At 45.4% G+C, this 22,665-nt stretch overlaps 1 protein-coding gene across 3 annotated transcripts; it reads left to right on the top strand.

The window, feature by feature from the left end:
• The first annotated feature begins 309 nt into the window (after positions 1-309).
• On the top strand, positions 310-20,229 carry LOC144698184 (uncharacterized). Of its 3 annotated transcripts, none has more exons than XM_078570136.1 (3): positions 310-527; positions 3,816-3,915; positions 18,857-20,229. In XM_078570136.1, exon 3 carries the CDS (start codon positions 18,967-18,969, stop codon positions 19,852-19,854), a length of 888 nt encoding a protein of 295 aa, XP_078426262.1. In that variant the 5' UTR covers positions 310-527; positions 3,816-3,915; positions 18,857-18,966; the 3' UTR covers positions 19,855-20,229. The 3 variants fall into 3 exon arrangements, with proteins under 3 accessions (XP_078426262.1, XP_078426263.1, XP_078426264.1); XM_078570137.1 differs by lacking the exon at positions 310-527 and adding an exon at positions 2,186-2,651 and having other exon boundaries at positions 3,819-3,915; XM_078570138.1 differs by lacking the exons at positions 310-527; positions 3,816-3,915 and adding an exon at positions 14,712-15,340.
• Positions 20,230-22,665: the final 2,436 nt, after the last annotated feature.

Genomic DNA, 22,665 nt, shown 5'->3' with positions numbered 1-22,665 from the left:
GTATGACCTCCCTCTGACAAAGCTATGCTGACTATCCCTGATCAAACCTTGCCTCTCCAAGTGGCGAAAGATTCTCTCCTTCAGAATTTTCTCCAATAGTTTCAATATAACGATATAATTTGTTTCCTAAGTTTATTATTTGATCCTCCGGCCCCAGTCTCCGTACCACACCAGGAAAACAAATCGCGATACAATAATTTGTACTTTCAATGGCGAGGCCTTCACCCATCATCCCCCGCGGTGGGGAATATCCCCTGTCCACATCACAGGAAAGCAGTACGCTGGCGCAGTGGTGAAAAACATTGGAGCATGCGCATAGCGAGTAATGGCGATGGAGAGACGGTTATTTGCCAGATCTGGATCGATAAGGGGAAAGGTAGGGGGACGGAGGCAGCGATGGATCCGGTGGGTAGGCGGAAAGGTTTCGTAAGCATGTTGCGTAATCCGCAAAACCCCGAAAAAGACCTTAGCGTTCCCACTTTTGCACGGAGCCAGGACGGCAGTTTTGTTCCGATTGCAGCCCCGAGGTAACGGCCGCCATCTTTATTGTGGGCAATGCGCAGCAGGGCGCGTGCGCGGCCGCCATCTTTGTTGTGGGCATTTTTTGAAAGGTTCCCAAGGACAAACTGAGGACAATTGTCCATCATGCTGCTTCACACTTTGAGTTACAATGTGTAATTGATGAGGCAAATCAACGATATACGTCCAAGGCAGTGACAATAATTATGCTTTTAGCATAATAAAATTTTCCAAGGCATTTCACAGAAATATTACAAAGTAACGTTTGACACTGAGCCACATGAGCCATGTTAGGGCAGGAGACCAAAAGCTTTGTCAAAGAGGTAGGTTTTAAGGAGTATTTTAAAGAAGAAGAGTGGGGCGTAAAGCTGTGGCCTAGGTAACTGAAGGAACAGTCACTGATGGTGGAGCGATTAAAATCGGGAATGCTCAAGTGGCTGGAATTAGATCAGTGTAGAGATCCTGGCGAGGGGGCGGTGAGGGCTGTGGCTGGAGGAGAATACAGAGATCGGGATCATCACAACCATGGAGGAAAGCATGAGAATTTTAAAGTTTTGGTGCTTTTTAAATGAGAGCCTTTGTCGGTCAGTGAGCACAGGGGTGATGTGTGAACAAGACTGAGTGTGAGTAAGCACATGGATAGCAGAGTTTTGGATGACCTCAAGATTCTGGGGGTGGGAGGATGGAGTTGAATGTTGGAGGCCGGTTGGGTATGCATTAGGATAATTTAGACTACAGGTAACAAATGAATGGATGACGCTTTCAACAGCAGATAAACTGAGACTAGGGCGGAGTCGGGTGATGTTACTGAGGCAGAAATAGGCGGTCTTGGTGTTGATGCGGGTATGTGGCTGTAAGCTCATCTCGCGATTGTGAACAGTGTGATTCAGCCTCAAGCAGTTGCCAAGGAGAGGGAGAGAGTCAGTGGTTAGGGAGTGGAATTTGTAGTATGCACTGAAGGTAATAATGTGAGCGTTGGTGGCTCAGCCAGCATTTATTGCCCATCCCTAATTGCCCTTGAGAAGGTGGTGGTGAGCTGCCTTCTTGAACCACTGCAGTCCATGTGGTGTAGGTACACCCACAGTGCTGTTAGGAAGGGAGTTCCAGGATTTTGACCCAGTGGCAGGGAAGGAATATTTAAATGGAGGAGATTTCTGCTCATCCAGTGCTGGATGTCAGACAAATCTGCACGGTGTGTGACTTGGACTTTTTAAAATTCATTTATGGAAGTTGCAGGCTGGGCCAGCATTTATTGCCCATCCCTAATCGCCCTTGAGAAAGTGGGAGTGAGCCACCTTCTTGAACCGCTGCAGTCCATGGAGGGAAGCTTGGAGGTGATGGTGTTCACATACACCTGCTCCCCTCATCCTTTTAGTTAGTGGAGGTTGAGGATTTGGGAGATTCTGTCAAAGTTCTAGTCGAGGTGTAGATATATAAAATCCCTCTCTTTCGCTCTCTGCCTCCCCTTTGTCTCGGTGGCAGGTTTCCTTCCCTGAAGGACATTAGTGAACCAGTTGGGTTCCAGCAGCTTTCATGGTCACTTTTGCTAGTGTCAGCTCCACAAATTACCAGATTCATTCATCTCAATTTCAGAGCTTGCCTTTGTGTTTTTGTGGGTTCTCTCTCACTCCCTTTTTTTCTGTTTTAAATCAACTTCGCAGAGTATTAGTGGGGGAGGATTTGCAGTTGGGAAACTCAAAGCAAATATCACATCAGGATCTGATGGAGTCGCTCAATTTATCGTAACCTGAATGTCATCAGATTTTGAACATGGAAGGAAAAAGCACCGTTTACAGTGGGGAGAAACGGTGGAAATGTGGGGAACGTGAGGAGAGGTTTAGTTACCTGTCTGAGCTGGAAGCTCATCGACGCATTCGCACTGGGGAGAGGCCGTTCACCTGCTTCGAATGTGGAAAGGGATTCACTCGGCTATCCGACCTGCTGACACACCAGCGAATTCACACTGGGGAGAGACTTTTCAAATGTCCAGACTGTCGAAAATACTACAGAGGTTCTGGGGACCTGATGTACCATCAATGTGTTCACACAGATGAGAGACCGTTCAGGTGCTCTCACTATGGGACTGGGTTCAGGGGATCGTTTCAACTCACTGTACATCAGCGAATTCAGCGGTGAGAGACTGTTCACCTGCTATGTGTGTGGGAGGGGATTCACTCAATTGTCTCGTGCTGAGGCATGAGAGAGTTCATACTGGGGAGAGACCTTTTAAATGTCCAGACTGTGAGAAGTGCTATAAAAGCTCTGGGGAACTGATGTCCCATCAACGTGTTCACACTGATGAGAGACCATTCAGATGCTCTCACTGCGGGACTGGGTTCATTCGATTGTCTGAACTAACCGCACACCAGCGAATTCACACTGGTGAGAGGCCGTTCAGGTGCTCCTACTGTGGGACTGGATTGAAGCACTCATCTCAACTCACTTTATCTACCTCATGTAAACCTGTCATAAACTTGTACCTCTCTATAAATCTCCCCTCAATCTCGTTTGCTCCAAGGAGAACAACCCCAGTTTCTCCAACCTAACCTTGCAACTAAAATTCCTCATCCCTGGAACCATCCTAGTAAATCTCCTCTGCACCCTCTCCAGGACCCTCACATCCTTCATAATGTGTAATGATCACTGGTTTGCACAGACCCAGATGTTCTGTGTTCGTGTCTATGACATCACACACCGACAATTGCTCAGTGACATCACCCCGCTCCCTGAGTATTTCCTCAACTGGGAGATTTTTTTCTGACTCCAGTGCTTCTGATATATTTCCACCTGCAGGCTCCAGCAGGAGATTTTAAAATTGAAAACCGAAATTGTTTCACTTGTCGGCTTAGTCAACCATTCATCTAGAATTTAGAGCTTTTAATGCTATGCTGTGTTGTCTGTAAGGGTTTCCATGGCTCTTGGACTGGTGGATCTAATCCATGTCCTTCCACTGCCCTGTTTCACCTCTGCCCTCCCTGATCACCTCTTTGCTGTCGTCTAACTTCCTCTGTCTCTGGGTGTGTTTGAGCTGTGTTTAGTATTTTACTGTTACTTCTGCAACCGTGTCTAAATGAGGTTTCCACTATTGTTCATCCCTCGACCTTGTGCTGCCGACTTACCAGTTTTATCTTCCTGCAGCATCTTACAGTCAGGAATTGTTTTTCCGGTGCGATTGTACATTTCTCTCATGTTTCAGAACTTATATTAACCATCAAATTCTGCATCATCGTAATTCCATGTAATTTATTTTGCACAACCTGAAATGTAAACCTTGTTTCTCTCTTCATACATTCCAGCAGATATTACCAATCCCCGGTTACCTGTGGAGATGATGATGTTTGACCTTCTTGAATCGCTGCAGTCCGTGTGGTGAAGGTGCTCCCACAGTGCTCTTAGGTAAGGAGTTACAGGTTATTCACCAGTGATGATGAAGGAATGGTGATATATGTCCAAGTCAATGACAAAAGTGAGATATAAATACAAATTAATGTCATAAAATATTCCAAGACATTTCACAGAAATGTTACACAGCAAAATTTGACACAGCCTCATGAGCAGACATGAGTTCAGGTGACCAAAAGTTTGTTCAGAGGTAGGTTTTAAGGAGCACCTTAAAGGAGGAAACTGAGATAGGGAGACGGAGAGGTTTAAGGAGGAATTTAAAACCCTTGTGGTCTTGGCAACTGAAAGAGCGGCCACCAGTGGTGGGGTGATTAATATCAGGAATATTAAAGAGGCTGATGGTAGATGAACAAATGTTTCATGGGGGTTCTGTGGGTAGAGGAGATTACAGAGATAGGGATGACCACAGCCAGGGAGGAAAGCCATTGAGTGGAGGGTTGTGTGGGTATTATGACACAGCCAATGGTAAATGCTGAGATGTTCAAATCCCGGAAGGAAACTTGAAACAACTGTCATAATCCATTTTTGCAATTTGTATGTTTCGAGATGCAGGCTTTGAATTCAGTAGTAATAAGATCACTGAGTCTCAGGTTTTTTATAAAACTAAATTAGACATTTATTAATACAAGAAAGATTGTAAGCACATACATATGTCTACAAAATTACTGCTCTTAAAACTACAAAAATCCCCTAATTAACCTGACTCTCAGTTACACCTCAGTTAGGGCAACAGTAAAACACAGATTTAAACAGACCTTTAAACAGGCTTTTGATAAAGTCCCGCATCAGAGACTGATAATGAAGATAAGAGCCCATGGGATCCAAGGCAATTTGGCAAATTGGATCCAGAATTGGCTGAGTGGCAGGAAGCAGAGGGTGATGGTCGAGGGGTGTTTTTGTGACTGGATGCCTTTGTCCAGTGGGATTCCACAGGGATTGGTGTTGGGTCCCTTGCTGTTTGTGGCATATATAAACGATTTAGACTTGAATGTAGGAGGGTTGATCAGTAAGTTCGTAGTTGACATGAAAATTGATGGGGTGGTAAATAGTGAGGAGGATAGCCTTAGATTACAGGAGGATATAGACGGGCTGGTCAAATGGGCTGATCAGTGGCAAATGGAATTTAATCCGGATAAGTGTGAGGTGATGCACTTGGGCAGGAGAAACAAGGCACAGGAATACACAATGAATGACAGGACCTCGGGAAGTACCGAGGATCAGAGGCACCTTGGTGTGCATGTCCACCAATCCCTTAAGGTATCAGGACGGGTAGATAAGTGGGTTATAAAGGCATCTGGGATACTTGCCTTTATTAGCCGAGGCATAGAATATAAGAGCAGGGAGGTTAGGCTGGAACTGTATAAAATACTGGTTAGGCCACAGCTAGAGTATTGCGTGCAGTTCTGGAATCCGCGTTGTAGGAAGGATGTGATTGCACTAGAGAGAGAGCAGAGGAGATTTACCAGAATGTTGCCTGAGCTGAGAGTTTTAGTTATGAGGAGAGATGGATAGACTAGGGTTATTTTCCCTGGAGCAGAGGAGATTGAGGGGGGGGGGCATGATTCAGGTGTATAAAATTATGAGGGGCATAGATAGGGTAGACAGGAAGGAACTTTTCCCCTTGGTGGAGGGATCAATAACCAGGCGGCATAGATTTAAGGTAAGGGGCAGGAGCTTTATACGGGATGTGAGGAAGAATTTTTTTCACCCAGAGGGTGGTGGAATCTGGAGCGCACTGCCTGAAAGGGTGGTAGAGGCAGAAACCCTCATAACATTTAAGAAGTATTTGGATGTGCACTTGTGATGCCATGGCATACAAGGCTATGGGCCAAGTGCTGGAAAATGGGATTAGAATAATTAGTACTTGTTTGATTGGCGCAGACTCAATGGGCTGAAGGGCCTTTTTCTGTGCTGTAGACCTCTATGACCCCTGGCAAAGCACTCCCTGGACAGTCACATTCAAAATGAGTTTCTTTCAGCACTGGGCCCTTGCATACGGACTTGATGGAGGCTTTAGATCTTAGAATCCCCCTCCTTTTACCAACAGCCTTCTCTTCCTTTATACATATTTCCCTCTTTAAATGCAAATTCTCATTGTCACTAGCTTTTTTACAATTTTAAATCTTCTGACAATAAGACCCTTTCATAATAGCCACTTTGCTAGTAAGCTTTGAAAAAATGAGCATATTGTTTCTGAGTTTCATCTGGTTAGGTGTAATATTTCACCCACTCTTTTGAATGGTCTATTTAAAAATGCAAATTGGCCCTTTTACAACTCACCTTCTATTTCCCTATGTTTATCTAATTACCATTTCAAATCTACTTCTCTCCTATACATCAAAGTCTCTAGACCAGCTGGTTTTAATTCAATTAAGACACACATACATAGATACAGACACCACTAAACTCTATTTTTAAAAATTTTCAATAACATTACGGACATTATTATATCTTGACATCCCCCTCCTAATCAAAAATGAACTCCCATAATTCTAAAAGACAGCTTTTTTATTGACCCATCTTACACTGTCTCCTATACTTAACTATATACTTACACTATTACATTACCAGTTGCATTCATTAACATAACAATATATATGCAAATCCTTGGTATCAGCAGAAATCATTCCAGTTCAGTGTCCAGGTGTTAAAATGTCCAATATTCCCTTTATGTTTCAAACACTTGATAACGCATCTGCAATCAGATTCTCTCACCCAGTGACATGTATTATCTGTAGATTAAATGGTTACGTTAATTAACTCCACCTGAATAGCCTTGCACTTTTGTCTTGAAATTTGTCCCGAAACTTGACTTTCACATCCTTTGGAGCCACATTACCATGTCCAATAGTATGGTCTAGATATGTACCTTGCGCTTTTGCAAATTCACTTCTAGTCAAGCTCATCACCAAATTAGCTTCTTGTAATTGAGTAAATAACTCTTCCAGATGCTGTAACTGCTCCTCCCATGTCTGACTGAAAACTATCAAGTCATCAATATAAACCGCACAATTGCTTAGACCTGCAATGACATTTTTTGTCAGTATTTGAAATGTCACAGGTGCATTCTTCATGCCACTGGCATGACTTTAAACTGATATAGTCCATTTGGCGTCACAAAAGCCGATATCTCCTTTGCTCTCTCCGAAAGCGGTACTTGCCAATATCCTTTTAGCAAGTCAATCTTTGTGATAAATTTTGATTGTCCCACTTTCGCAATACAACCCTCTAACCTTAGGATATGAATCTGCTTTTGTCACCGTATTCTCCTTTCGATAGTCCACACACAGTCTCTGTGTTCCATCCAGTTTCAGTACCAGTACAATAGGCGAACTCCAGTTACTGCAACTAGACTCAATGATATCATTTTGAAGCATGAAGTCAATTTCTTTCTGTACTTGTAATAACTTTGTCAGATTTAATCTATAAGGATGTTGCCTCCTCGAAGATGAAACTTCTACAGAGACATCATATATAGCTAAATCTATCCTCCCCAACTTATTTCCACAAATAGCTTTTTATGACTGCAATAGCTTTTCCAAATCATTTTGACACTTGGCTGGGAGGGAACTCAATATTACGTTTAAGCTTTCAAGTTCCCCTCAATATCCAATTTGACTAGAGGAAAATCAATGTCAGTGTCCTGCATTCCTACCTCTTTCTCATCATTTACCACCACTAATACCTCTTTTTGTTTCTCTTCCCTGTCAAAGTACTTTTTAAGCATATTTACATGACTCACCATCTGCTTCTTTCTTCTATCTGGAGCATTTATTGAATAATTTACTTCACTCAATTTCTTTTCAATCCTGTAAGGCCCACTAAACCTTGCCTTTAACAAGTCACTCAGTACTTGTAACAGAACTAACACTTTGTCTCCAGCAATAAAATTCTGAGCTGTAGTCTTCCTGTGTGAATAACATTCTGGAATACATTTTGCCTCTGTTTCTGAGAAAGCTGTCTGATATAACTATTTTAATTGCAAATCTTTTGCTGCAACTCAATTAATTGCCTTGAGTTAAACACTTCATTTGAACTGTCCTCTGCTGTGTCTTTACGAACAATGTTATCAAACACAGCGCCTGCTCATTGTATTTCAATGCCTTCTTCATGCCTTTGAACTGCTTATCCTTTTTGTTTCTCTTGCTTCAACCTGTGTGCCTGTGAATTCGTTATCACACAACCTGGAAACAATCCAGGATGCTCCCTTTGTAACACCTCTATTGAAAACACTTCTGCAGGCTGCTGACCTACCATTGGCATCACCCACATTTGTGATCCAGCTCTATTATTACCCAGAATAAATTGAACCCCTGCAATGGGCAATTTTTCCACCACCCCAACAGTCACTTCGCCAGTTTTCCACTTACTCTTATCTTCCACAATGGAAGAGGTTTAGCATCTCCATGAACCCCAATTATTATCACCTGTTCCTGCAATACTTCCTATGCACAACAACTATCACTATCCCACAACATTAAGGATTGACTAGCCCCGTGTCTCTTAAAATTTAACATCTTTACCTACTCCACCCTTTACACATGGAAAGACTTTCCCTTCACATACAAAATCTTTAAACATTTCTGCAACCTGCTCCTCAGAATTCTCTTGGGTAAGCTCAACACATTCCCACTTCTTTACCTATCACTGATTCTCCTTGTTTTACTTGTACACAAACCATTGGTTTCTCCTGTGCCTGAGCCTCAGAACACACAGTACTTTTACTTCCAAAACTTTCCTGCACCTGAATGATTCCAACAGATTTTCCCTGCGATTTCCAACATACTGACTTTGTGTGTCCTACTTTATTACAATGAAAACATCTCAACTTTCAAATGTCACTTCTACCCTCAACATCTTACTTTTTATTCTGAGAAAAAACTTCCTGGGAACTTACAGCTACTCCTTCTCCTCCCTGACTACCCACCTTCCTTTCACCTTCCCATTTTCTATCCTTTTCCAATTTGAAAGGGTGACAAAAAAAGCTTTAGCTCTATGAACTAACTCATAATTATCAGCTGTCTCTGCTGCTTGTCTTACCGTTTGAACCCTCTGTTCCTCCACATTTGTTCTCACTACCAAAGGGATTGAATCTTTAAATTCTTCCAAAAGAATTACTTCCCTAAGCGCTGCAAATGTTGTCTCTTTTTAATGCCCGTATCAACTGTTCAAATTTACTTTGTTTTACTCTTTCAAACTTGATATAAGTTTGCCCACTCTGTTTTCTCATATTCCTAAATTTCTGCCTGTATGCCTCAGGAACCAACTCATATGCACTCAAAATAGCCTTTTTTACCACAACATAATTCACCGACATTTTTGATAGTGAAGCATATACCTCATGTGTTCTACACACCAACCTGGATTGTAACAGCAATGTCCACTTCTCCTTGACCATTTCACCAGTTTAGCTATCTTCTCAAATGAAATAAAGAATGCTTCGATATCTTTTTCCTCAAACTTTGGAAGAACTTGTACAATTTAAACATCTCCCCACTGGGTTTTAGGTTACAGGTTTTTTCCTCATCAGAACTTTCCTCAGAATCTGAGGTCTCTTTTTTAACTTCCAGCCTTTTAAGCCGATATTCTCTTTCTCTTTCCTTAGTTCACTCTTTCATTGCTAACTTTTCCCTCTGGAGATCAAGTTTTTGCATTTCTCTTTCTTTTTGAAATAATCTGTCTTTTTCCCTTTCTTTTTCTGCTGCCTCTAGTTCCAGTTTTTTTTTCATGTCCTTTGATTGTTCAAGTTCAAGGTTCTTCAGTTCAAACTGAAGTTGCACCACAAACTGAAGTTGACTGCCACCTCTCTTCAAAAAATGCCCTCTTTGAAGAAGTATGGTTCTGTCCTCCGACAGGATTTCTGACTGTCTCTTCTGCCCTGCTCACCTTCATTGCTTTCCATTTCTCTCCTGGTGTTTGACAAGGTGTTTACTAAAACCCGCTTTCACAGCCATATCTCCTTTCTCAGTGATTGTCTCCGTCTCCGACTCACCCCACGTGGATTTCAACTGAAATTCCATCCCTCTTGTTTCGAACCCACCCAGGATTACAGGTATCTCCGGGACATAAAACGTTTCTCGGACTGCTGTTCCCGTCGCATTCTGAGATCCACACTCAGTGCCATGCGCCGCCATATGAATACACTCGACCTCTCCCTCCAGCAGCACCGCCGCACCCTTTTTCAAAGCTGCGCGTGCCCCCAGTTTCATTTTATTCTTCGCCTCATCCGTCGCCTCAACAAGAAACTTTTTCTCTTTCTCTCAAGTGCTAAGGAACGCAAGCTCCAACAACTCATCGACTCCAACACCCATCTGGGACCCTCCACCCCTGCTTGTCCCTCCGTCCTCACCCCATCTTCCAATCCCAGCCCCAGCCGCGTATTCACTATACCCCCTGACCTTCCCCTCTCCGATGCTGAACATTCAGTGCTCAGCAAAGGACTTAGTTTCATACCCTTACGCCCTCATCTCAATGAATTTCGGGCTCGGCATGATGCTGAACTCTTCTTCCGCCGCCTTCGTCTCCGTGCTCACTTCTTTGGGCAGGAGTCCTCTCCCCGTTAAACGGATCCTCTTACCCACCTCCAATATTCTCCCTCCACTTGGACGCCTCCCTCTGGATTCTTACCTTCTCTTGATCTTTTCATTGAGAACTGTCGGCGTGACATTAGCCGTCTCAATTTCTCTGCTCCTCTCACCCATTCTAATCTGTCTCTCTCTGAACTCACTGCACTCCGTTCTCTCAGGTCCAACTCCAACATTGTCATCAAACCCGCTGACAAGGGTGGTACTGTTGTTGTCTGGCGCATTGACCTCTACCTCGCGGAGGCTGAGCGTCAACTCGCAGACGTTTCCTCCTACCTCTCCCTGGACCATGACCCCACCACAGAACATCAAGCCATTGTTTCCAGGACTGTCACTGACCTCATCTCCTCTGGAGATCTTCCTCCCACAGCTTCCAACTTGATAGTCGCCCAACCTCGGACGGCCCGCTTCTACCTCCTACCCAAAATCCACAAACAGAACTGTCCTGGCAGACCGATCGTGTCAGCCTGTTCCTGCCCCACGGAACTCATTTCTCGTTATCTTGACTCCCTTCTCTCTCCCCTTGTCCAGTCCCTTCCCACCTACATCCGTGATTCCTCTGACACCTTACGTCACATCAACAATTTCCAGTTCCCTGGCCCCGACCGCTTCCTCTTCACCATGGATGTCCAATCCCTCTACACCTCCATCCCCCACCAGGATGGTCTGAGGGCCCTTAGCTTCGTCCTTGAACAGAGGCCCCAACAATCCCCATCCACCACTACTCTCCTCCGTCTGGCTGAACTTGTTCTCACACTGAACAATTTCTCCTTTAACTCCTCTCACTTCCTCCAAATAAAAGGTGTGGCTATGGGTACCCGCATGGGCCCCAGCTATGCCTGTCTCTTTATGGGGTATGTGGAACATTCCTTGTTCCAGTCCTACTCCGGCCCCCTCCCACAACTCTTTCTCCGGTACATCGATGATTACTTCGGTGCTGCATCATGCTCTCGTCGGCACCTGGAAAAATTTATTAATTTTGCTTCCAATCTCCACCCCTCCATCATCTTCACATGGTCCATCTCTGACACTTCTCTTCCCTTCCTTGACCTCTCTGTCTCAATTTCTGATGATAGACTGTCCACCAATATCCATTACAAGCCTACCGACTCCCACAGCTACCTCGACTACAGCTCCTCACACCCCGACTCCTGTAAAGACTCCATCCCATTCTCTCAGTTCCTTCGCCTCCGTCGCATCTGTTCTGATGACGCCACCTTCAAAAACAGCTCCTCTGACATGTCCTCCTTCTTCCTTAACCGAGGTTTTCCATCCACGGTCGTTGACAGGGCCCTCAACCGTGTCCGGCCCATATCCCACGCATCCTCCCTCACGCCTTCTCCTCCTTCCCAGAAACATGATAGGGTCCCCCTTGTCCTCACTTATCACCCCACCAGCCTCCTCATTCAAAGGATCATCCTCCGCTATTTCCGCCAACTCCAGCATGATGCCACCACCAAACACATCTTCCCTTCACCCCCCCCTGACGGCATTCCGTAGGGATCGTTCCCTCCGGGACATCCTGGTCCACTCCTCCATCACCCCCTACTCCTCAACCCCCACTTATGGCACCTCCCCATGCCCACGCAGAAGATGCAACACCTGCCCCTTCACTTCCTCTCTGCTCACCATCCAAGGGCCCAAACACTCCTTTCAAGTGAAGCAGCATTTCACTTGCATTTCCCCTAACTTAGTCTACTGCATTCGTTGCTCCCAATGCGGTCTCCTCTACATTGGAGAGACCAAACGCAAACTGGGCGACCGTTTTGCGGAACACCTGCGGTCTGTCTGCAAGAAAGACCCAAACCTCCCTGTCGCTTGCCATTTTAACACTCCACCCTGTTCTCTTGCCAACATGTCTGTCCTTGGCTTGCTGCATTGTTCCAGTGAAGCCCAACGCAAACTGGAGGAACAGCACCTCATCTTCCAACTAGGCACTTTACAGCCCTCCGGGCTGAATATTGAATTCAACAACTTTAGATCTTAAACTCCCCCTCCCCCCATCCCCACCCCGTTTCTTTCCCCCCCCCCGCCTTTTTTTTTTCAATAATTTATATAGATTCTTCTTTCCCCACCTATTTACATTATTTTTAAATCTAAAACTAAAACCTTTAGTCTTTCCACCCCACCCCCACTAGAGCTGTACTTTGAATATCCTGTCTTCCATTCTTAATTAGCACTTTTCTCAGACAAATACCACCACCTTCAACACCTCTTTGACCCTTTTGTCTGTGACATCTTTTGATTATCTGCTCATCTCCACAATCACCACACCACACCCTCAATGTGTCTCTCCCCCCCCACCACCACCACCCCCCCCCCCACCCACCTTAAACCAATTTATATTTCTCCCTTCTTCTAACTATGCTCCAGTTCTGCTGAAGGGCCATGAAGGCTCGAAACGTTAACTGATTTCTTCTCCGCCGATGCTGCCAGACTTGCTGAGTTTTTCCAGGTAATTCTGTTTTTGTTTTGCACCACCTCTATCTGTGACTCACTAATGCCAGGTGTCACTTCCAACTTCAAATGCTGTGCTATCACTTCAACTATATCTGCTTTCCTAGCCCCCACCGGTAACCCCAATTGCAAGTTATCCGCCAACTCTGTTAACTTATTCTTGGATACTTTCTGTAACCCAGTCAGAGTTATATCTTCTACTTCCATAAAGATTTAGCCATGGGTACAGGCATTTTTGCAGTCTCATCACTTCAAAAATACCTCACAACCATTCCTGAATTCAAAGTGCTTCTCGTACTCGTAATCTAAAAATCACCAATCAAAAAAATCAAGGAATTACAAATATATCCCTCAAAGAGCCGCCAATTATTATGACACAGCCAATGGTAAATGCTGAGTTGTTCAAATCCCAGAGGGAAACTTGAAACAACTGTCATAACCCATTTATGCAATTTGTGTGTTTCGAGATGCAGTCTTTGAATTCAGTAGTGATAAGACCACAGAGTCTCAAGAGGTTCTTTATAAAACTAAATTAAACATTTATTAATACAAGAAAGATTGTAAGTACATACATATAGTTGTAGATTTAAAAACACCCCACCCCCACTAGAGCTGTACCTTGAGTGTCCTGCCATCCATTCTTAATTAGCACTTTTCTTAGATAATATCACCACCTTCAACACCTCTTTGATCCTTTTGTCTGTGACATCTTTTGATTATCTGCTCCTATCACTGCTTCCTTGTCCCTACAACCACCCCACCCTCAACTTCTCTCCCCCCGCCCCCCACCTTAAACCAGCTTATATTTCACCCCTCTCCTAACTAAACTCAGTTCTGTTGAAGGGTCATGTGGACTCGAAACGTCGACTCTTTTCTTCTCCACCGATGCTGCCAGACCTGCTGAGTTTTTCCAGGTAATTCTGTTTTTGTTTTGGATTTCCAGCATCGGCAGTAGTTTTTTGTTTTTATCTCTGTGCCTTGCACCATTGTCCCCTTTATCATTTACTCTCTCCAGCCTTCCATCCTGTCACAAGACCGTTTGTTGTTTCCTTCTGTCTGCCCCTGTTTTCTCTGACTCTGGACTTGTTTATAAACAGTTAAATCTGGGAAATTTTCCAGTTTGGATAAAAGTTCAGCGACGTGAAACATTCACCGACAATGATGCTGTTTGTCTTGCTGAGTATTTCCAACATTTTCTATTTTGAGATCGGATTTGCAGCATCTGCAGTATCTTGTTTTTGGGGTCACTGTGGATCAGTTTTCCCTCACTTATCGTTACCTGTTTAAAGGTGAAGAAGGAGCTTTTAAAGAATGAGACAACAGGAACTGTCACCCTGTTCGACATGAAACTAAACTCACTGTTAATTCCTCATCAGTAACAATGTTAAACACAAAGTTTCCGGCCGGGATTGAACCGGGGACTTTCTCATATAAAGTAAACGTGATAATCACTGCACTGGGGAAATGAGTGTGAATCCCCCCCGGACAGAGGGGAACTGACCATCCATCTCTAGCTCTAATTCCCAAACAGAAAATGCTGCCAAGAATCAGCAAGTCCGGCTGAGTCTGTGGCCGCTCTCAGCGTCTGAAATCGTCACAATGCCCGGGTGATTGACGGAAGCTCCGGACCAATAGGAAGAGGGGGCGGGACTGGAGGACCGAGCGTTGGGGCTGGTCCTCCAACCAATCGGAGTGAATGCAGGGGCGGGACCGGACTGTGAATGAAGCATGCGCAGTGCGGGTATTGGCGATGGGGAGACGGGTCCACAATGGGTAAAGGGGGCAGATGGCGGGGCGGAGGGAGCGGTGGATCCGGCGGGTGGACGGAGAGGCTCCGGAAACATGTTGTGTAAACCGCAAACCCCGGAAATAAACTGACCGGTCCCCCTCCCCCGTTTACACCGAGCGGGGCCGCAGCTCCCAGATCAATGAAGAGCCGGTTTGTATCAGGCTGGACATTGGTTCCAGAGGCTGGTCCCTGGTCTCCAGAGTCGGTTCTTTATCATTGAATCATTGAATGGTTACAATACAGACGGAGGCCATTCAGCCCGTCCTGCCTGTGCTGGCTCTCTGCAAGCGCAAATCAGCTGGTCCCACTCACCTGCCCAGGACCACAAGACCAGCAGCAGATATTACCCATCCTCAGTTACCTGTGGAGAAGATGATGTTTGACCTTCTTGAACCGCTGCAGTCCGTGTGGTGAAGCTGCTCCCACAATGCTGTTAGATAAAGAGTTACAGTGATGATGAAGGAACGGCGATATATGTCCAAATCAACAACAACAATGTGTGTTTATATAGCACATTTCATGTAATAGACCTTTCCAGGTTTAACAGATGTGCTAAAAAGCAACATTTGACACAGAATCATGTAAAGAGGTAAGAGGGCAGATGGCCAAAAGTTTAGTCAAAGATGTAGGTTTAAAGGAGAATCTTGAACGAGGAAAGAAAGAAAGAGAGCGGAGAGGTTTATGGAGGAAATTCCAGTGCTTATGGCCTTTGAGCTCAGATGTGGATACTAAGGATGAAGCGATTAAAATCGGGAATGCTCAGGAAGCTGGAATGAGCAGAGTGCAGAGACCTGGGTTGGTTGTGATGCTGGAGGAGATTACAGAGACAGGGAGGGATGAGAACATGGAGGGACTAGAAAACAAGGATGAGAAATTTAAAATGTTGGTTCTTCTTAAACAGGAACTTTCATAGGTCAGTGAGCACAGGGGTGATGGGTGAATAAGACTGGGTGCGAGTAAATATATGGGCAGCAGAGTTTTGGATGACCTAAAGATTATGGGGAGGTTGAATGTGGGAGACCAGCCAGAAGTGCGTTAGGAAGGAACATAAGAAATACAAGCAGCGATAGGCCATTCAGCCCTTCGAGCCCTTCTGCCATTCAGTGAGATCACGGCTGATCTTCTACTTCAACACCATTTTCTGGCACTATACCCTTATCCCCAATGTTTTTTATATGTAGAAATCTATCGATCTCAGTATTGAACATTCTCAACGACTGAGCTTCCACAGCCCTATGGGGCAGAGAATTCCAAAGATTCACCATCCTCTGAGTGAAGAAATTCCTCCTCACCTCAGTTCCAAATAGCCTGCCCCTTATTTTGAGACTGTGTCCCCTGAATCTAGAACCTCCAGCCAGAGTTAAGCCTAGAAATAACAAATGAATGGATGACAGTTTCAGACAAGCTGAGACTAGGGTGGAGTCGGGTGATGTTACTGAGGTGGAAACAGGTGGTCTTGGTGATGATGTGGATATGTGGTTGGAAGCTCATCTTGGGGTGAAATATTTCACCACGGCTTTGAACAGTCTGTTTCATCCTCAGAGAGTTGTCAGGGAGAAGGATGGAGCCGTTGGCTAGGGAGCGGAGTCTGTATTGGGGACTGAAGACAATGACTTTCATCTTCCCAATATTTGAATGAAGGAACTTTCTGCTCATCCAGTCCTGGATATCAGACAAGTCAGAACAGTGTGTGAGTTGGAGGTGATGGTGTTCACATACACCCGCTACTGGTCCTTCTAGATGGTGCAGATTGAGGGTTTGGGAGATTCTATCAAATTGTGGTTCAGTTGTCAGTCTCTAAAATGCCTTTCCATTGCCCCTGTCTCTCCCACCCTCTTCTGTCTCTCCTGTGCCCTTCTATTTCTCTCATTCTCTATCCCATTTCTCTCATTCTTTCTCTCTGTGTCTCCCCCACTTCCCTCTCTCTTTTTCTCTTGTCACATAGAATTCTCCATCCCGGAGGGCTCTGGATGCTCCATCTTTAAATACATTTAAGGCTGAGATGGAGAGATTTTTAATCTCTCAGGCATTCGAGGGAAATGGGGAGCGTGCGGGAAAGTGGTGTTAACGACCAAGATGAACTAATATTGTTTCAGGCACACTATCGAGACTTTCATTTCTCCAACGTAAGAGAAGATTAATTGATGTCCAGTTGCTAACTGCTCCATATTTGGAGCCTTCTTCTTTCTAACTCTAGATTATTTCAGTTCTCATTCCTTCAATTATTCTCACAGACAAGTCCCAGCTCCCTATACCTTCCAGATTGTCTGTCCTTGCCTCGGGATCCAGGGAAGGTATCGGTAACACTCCCGGGATCACTAAACACATAACCCAGTCTTTTGTACTGATATGCTGGGATCATTGAGAATGGTGATGTTTGTGGAGCCTACTCTTCCTGTTAGTTGTTTAATTATCCATACCTTTCCTGGCTGGATGTGGCAGGACTGCAGAGCTTTGATCTGATCCATTGTTTTTGGGATTGCTTCACCCTGTCTCAAGCATGCTGCTTCCACTGTTTAGAATGCATGTAGTCTCATGGTATAGGGTCACCAGATTGGAATCTCAGTTTTAGGAATGCCTGGTGCTGCTTCTGACATGTTCTCCTGCAGTTTGTGTTGAACCAGGGTTGGTCCCTTGGCTTGATGGTAATGGTAGAGTAAGGGATATGTGGGCCATGTGGTTACAGATTGTGGCTGAATACAATTCTGCTGCTGCTGATGATCCACAGCACCTCATGGATGCCCATTGAAATCTAGATCCATCCTGAATCTATTTCATTTAACATAGTGATAGTGCCTCACAACATGATGGACGGTATCCTCAGTGTGAAGACGGGTCTTTGTCTCATAAGGTCACAAGAATTAGGAGCAGGAATTTGGCCACTTGAGCCTGTTCCATCATTAATAAGATCATGGCTGATCTCATTGTGGCATCAACTCTACTTTCCTGTCTGTCCTCCCCACCCTGTCGATTAACTCATGATTGCCGGGATGAAGAACTGTAGCTACGAGGGTAGATTGGAGAGGTTGGGTCTGTTTTCCTTGGAGAAAAGAAGGCTGAGAGGAAACTTAATAGAGGTATTCAAGATTCTGAGGGGTATGGACAGAGTAAATAGTGAGAAACTGTTGCCACACTCATGAGTGCATCAAGAGCCAGAGGGCACACATTCAAAATAATGGGCAAAAGGAGTAAAAGTGATGTGAGGAATTTTGTTTTTTACCCAGAGGATGGTTGGAGTCTGGAACAAACTTCCTGAGAGGGTGGTGGAGACAGGTTCAATTGAGGTATTCAAAAGGGAATTGGATTGCTACCTGAAGAGAGAGAATGTGTGAGGTTACGGGGATAAGGCAGGGTAGTGGGATGAGGTAGAATGCTCTTTCAGCAAGCCAGTGCAGACTCGATGGGCCAAATGGCCTCCTTCTGCGCTGTAAAGATTCTGTGATCAACCACAATCATGTTGAATGGCGGAGCAGGCTCATTGGGGCTTATGGTCTACTCCTGCTCCTATTTCTTTTTCTTTATTCATTGGATGTGGGTGTCATTGGCTAGCGCAGCATTTATTGCCCATCCCTTGTTCAGAGGGCATTTAGGAGTCAACCGCATTGTGAGTGTGGAGTCACATGTAGGCCAGACCAGGCACGGACAGCAGATTTCCTTCCCTAAAGGGCATTAGTGAACCAGATGGGTTTTGACGACAAACAACAATGGTTTCATGGTCATTATTAGACTTTTAATTCCAGATTTTTATTGAATTCAAATTTCACCATCTGCCGTGGTAGCATTGAAACCTGGGTCCCCAGAGCATTACCCTGGATCGCTGGATTACCAGTCCAGTGACAAAACCACTATGCCACCGCCTTCCCCTAGTGTTCTCATAGAGGCCAGAGTCTTGTGTAGCCCAGACTGGAGGCAGGTTCCCTTCCCTGAAGGACATTAATGAACCAGTTGGGTTTTTACAAAAAATCCAACAGCTTTCATGGTAATTTTTTCCTAGTTCTGGCCCCAAAAATTACCAGAATCATTAAATTCAATTTCACAACCTGCCTTTGTGTTTCTGTGGGTTCTCTCTCACTCCCTTTTTTTCTGTTTTAAATCAATTTCACAGGATATTAGAAGGGAAGACTTTTTCAGTCAGGAAACTCAAACCAAACATCACATCAGAATCTGAGAGAGTCGCCCATTTTGTTGTAACCAGAATATCATCGGATTTTGAACATGGAAGGAAAAAGCACCGTTCACAGTGGAGAGAAACTGTGGAAGTGTGGAGACTGTGAGGAGGGATTCAGATTTCCATCTGACCTGGAAACTCATCGACGCAGTCACACTGGAGAGAGGCCATTCACCTGCTCCGTATGTGGGAAGGGATTCACTCAGTCATCCAGTCTGCTGAGACACCAGCGAGTTCACAGAGGTGAGAGACCATTCACCTGCTCTGACTGTGGGAAGGGATTCGCTCAGTCATCCAACCTGTTGAGACACCAGCGAGTTCACACTGGGGAGAGACCATTTACTTGCTCCAAGTGTGGGAAAGGATTCGCTCGGTCAACTGACTTGCTGACACACCAGCGAGTTCACACTGACGAGAGACCTTTTAAATGTTCAGACTGTGGGAAGTGCTTTAAAAGTTCCCGGGACCTGATGCTCCATCAACGTGTTCACACGGACGAGAGACCATTCAGGTGCTTGCACTGTGGGTCTGGGTTCAGACAGTCATCTCAACTCACTGAACACCAGCGAGTTCACACCGGCGAGAGGCCATTCACCTGCTCTGACTGTGGGAAGGGATTCGCTCAGTCATCCAACCTGCTGACACACCAGCGAGTTCACACTGGAGAGAGACCTTTCACCTGCTCTGACTGTGGGAAGGAATTCACTCAGTTATCCACCCTGCTGAATCACCAGAGTGTTCACACTGATAAGAGACCTTTGAAATGCCCAGACTGCGGAAAGTGCTATAAAAATTCCAGGGAGCTGATGTCCCATCAACGTGTTCACACTGATAAGAGACCTTTTAAATGCCTGGACTGCGGAAACTGTTTTAAGAGTTCTGGGGAACTGATGCGCCATCAACGTATTCACACTGACGAGAGACCATTCAGGTGATCTCAGTGTGGGACTGGGTTCAAGACATCATCTGATCTCACTGTACACCAGTGAGTTCACACCGGGGAGAGGCCGTTCACCTGTCCCAACTGTGGGAAGGGATTCACTCAGTCATCCACCCTATTGACACATCAGCGAGTTCACACTGGGGAGAGACCATTCATCTGTCCCAAGTGTGGAAAGAGATTCACACAGTCATTCAACCTGATGAGACACCGGCGAATTCATAAGTAACTAGAGTGATTGGATTTTGCTGGAAATCACAGAGGACTAAACCGTGTTCATTGGGTCTGTTTCTACTGATGTTAATAATTTCCAACGCAGTTACATGGGCTAATATTTTAGATAAAAGTCAAATAAATCAGCTTTGTGTTGAATACATTGTGTTGAATCTTTCTAATATTTCTAGCACATTACTTTTGAAGGTTTCTCCCACTCCCCGTCTCCTCCATCCTCACCTTCCAACAAGTATGAGGAGATCATGGAATTTCCTTGTCACTAAGACTGAAACAATCCAATCAGCTGCCTCTGCTGCTTCCCTCCCTTATACTAGTGCACCGGGCCAAACTGTCTCCAAAGTTCCTCCTTACCTGAGCCGTCAACTCACATCTTTCTCCAGTTTCTCTCCCTTCTCCCATCATGCCCTGCAGTCTATTCTAGGGCTTCTTGGCACGACCACCAATGGTGCAGTGATTGAAATGGGGGATGCACAGGGGGCCAGAATTAGAGGAGGGGGTTGTGGAGAAGGAGGGTCTGTCTGTGAGTTAAGACATGGGGTGGCAGAATTTTGGATGACCCAAGGTTACAGGGGGCAGAATGTGGGAGACCAGCCAGAGTGTGTCGGAATAGTCGAGTTTGGAGGTGACAAAGGCATGGATGAGATATTCGGCAGCAGATGAGCTGAGAGGGGGGAGGAGACGAGTGATGTTACGGAGGTATAAATGAAGGGTTAAGCTTGATGGAAGTTGGATATGTAATAGCAGGAGGTTGTTTAAGTGGAGGATAAAGGTCAATTACTCCCCAGGACAGGTACAGCACCAGTTAGATACAGAATAGCCTTCTCCAGTGTTGGGAATTTTTCTATTTTCTTTATCACCATCTCATTTTGCCTTGCACCATCATCCCTTTCGCTGAATAATCTCTCCTGCCTTCCACAGACCTGCCCGCTTTTGTTTTTTACCCCACCTCTCGAACTTCTAGAGCTGAAAGGTTGACTTTGTTTCTCTCCCTGGAGAAGCTGCCAGACCTGCTGAGCATTTCTCACATTCTCGATTTTTATTTCAGCTTTTGCAGCATCCGCAGGATTTTGCTTCCGGGCTGAGGCCGCGCCCTCTGCTGACGTCACAATGCACGCCCAGCGGCGGACCTGCCGCCCACTCGGTCCCTCAACCTTTGCCCGCGCTCTTGCTATTGGTCCAGACGCACGTCACTCACCAGCCCAGGCCCCGCCCCCAAAGCATCATTATGTCGTCACTTCCGAGTGCCGCTGTCTTATCCGCTCCGCTCCTGCGAGCCCCAGTTGGACTCTCCGGTTTTGTATTTAATTTGATTCTTTCTCCATCCGCCTCTTCCCCCCCATCATCCAGCTCACTCACTTGGTTTGGGAAAACTCACTTTCTGTCAACGGCCGCCTTCCCCAGCCCAAGGGAGGTTATGTTGCAGCTGGATAAAACACTATTTGGCCACAGCTGGAGGACTGTGTGCAGCTTTGGTCACCCACACTATAGGAAGGATGTGATTGCACTGGAGAGGGTGCAGAGGAGATTCACCAGGGTGTTACCTGGGCTGGAGCGTTTCAGAGACTGGATAGGCTGGGGTTGTTTTCCTTAGAATAGAGAAGGCCGAGAGGGGACCTGATAGAGGCGTACAAATTATGAGGGGCATCGATAGGGTAGATAGGAAGAAACTTTTCCCCTTTGCGGAGGTATCAATAACCAGAGGGCATAGATTTAAGGTAAGGGGAAGGAGGTTTAGAGGGTATTTGAGGAATATTTTTTTCACCCAGATGGTGGTTGGAGCCTGAGGGGGTGGTAGAGGCAGGAACCTTCACAATGTTTAAGAAGTATTTAGATGAACACTTGAAACGCCATAACATACAGGGATACAGGCCAAATACCGAAAAATGGGATTAGAATAGATAGGTGCTTAATGGCCAGAATGGACACGATGGGCCGAAGGGCCTGTTTCTGTGCTGTATAATTCTATGACTCCAATGCGCGGGCACAGTGCCGGCCCGGTTAGTTTGAGCTGACTGAGTATGCATGGCGCCGGCAGATGATCGGCATATTTAAAGGGACACTGTCCCTCTGTGTTGTTGTCATTAAAAGGGGCAAAGACATTGTGAGAGAGACTGATTGCAACACCAAGAGCATGGAGAGCAGGTTTTGAAGGAACAAAAATAATGCAAAGCGAGAAAACTGTCCATCCTCAGTTTCTCAATTTTTTCCAGTAATTTCTGATGCAAACTTGTTTTACAGGGAGAGGATTCGTAGATGCGAAGCTGAGAATGGACATTACTACAAGCTAACCGAGCCATTCGATTCATCAGGACTGAATGTCATCAGCAAACTGGAAGGAGAGAGCAGCATTCACAGCGCAGAGAAACCTTAACATGTGTTCCGCGTGTGGATGTGGATTCAACCGATTGACCAAACTGGGGATGTTCAACTGTAACCGAAACAGGGAGAGTCCATGTGGACAATGTGGGGACAGTGAGAAGGGATTCAGTTATCCCTCTGATCTGGAAATTCATCGATACAGTCACACCGGGGAGAAGCTGTACACCTGCCCCGTGTGTGAAAAGGGATTCAC

Source organism: Cetorhinus maximus, chromosome 23 (genome assembly GCF_964194155.1).
Source record: "Cetorhinus maximus chromosome 23, sCetMax3.hap1.1, whole genome shotgun sequence".
Taxonomy (NCBI): Eukaryota; Metazoa; Chordata; class Chondrichthyes; order Lamniformes; family Cetorhinidae; genus Cetorhinus; species Cetorhinus maximus.
This window is presented reverse-complemented; position numbering and strand designations above follow the sequence as displayed.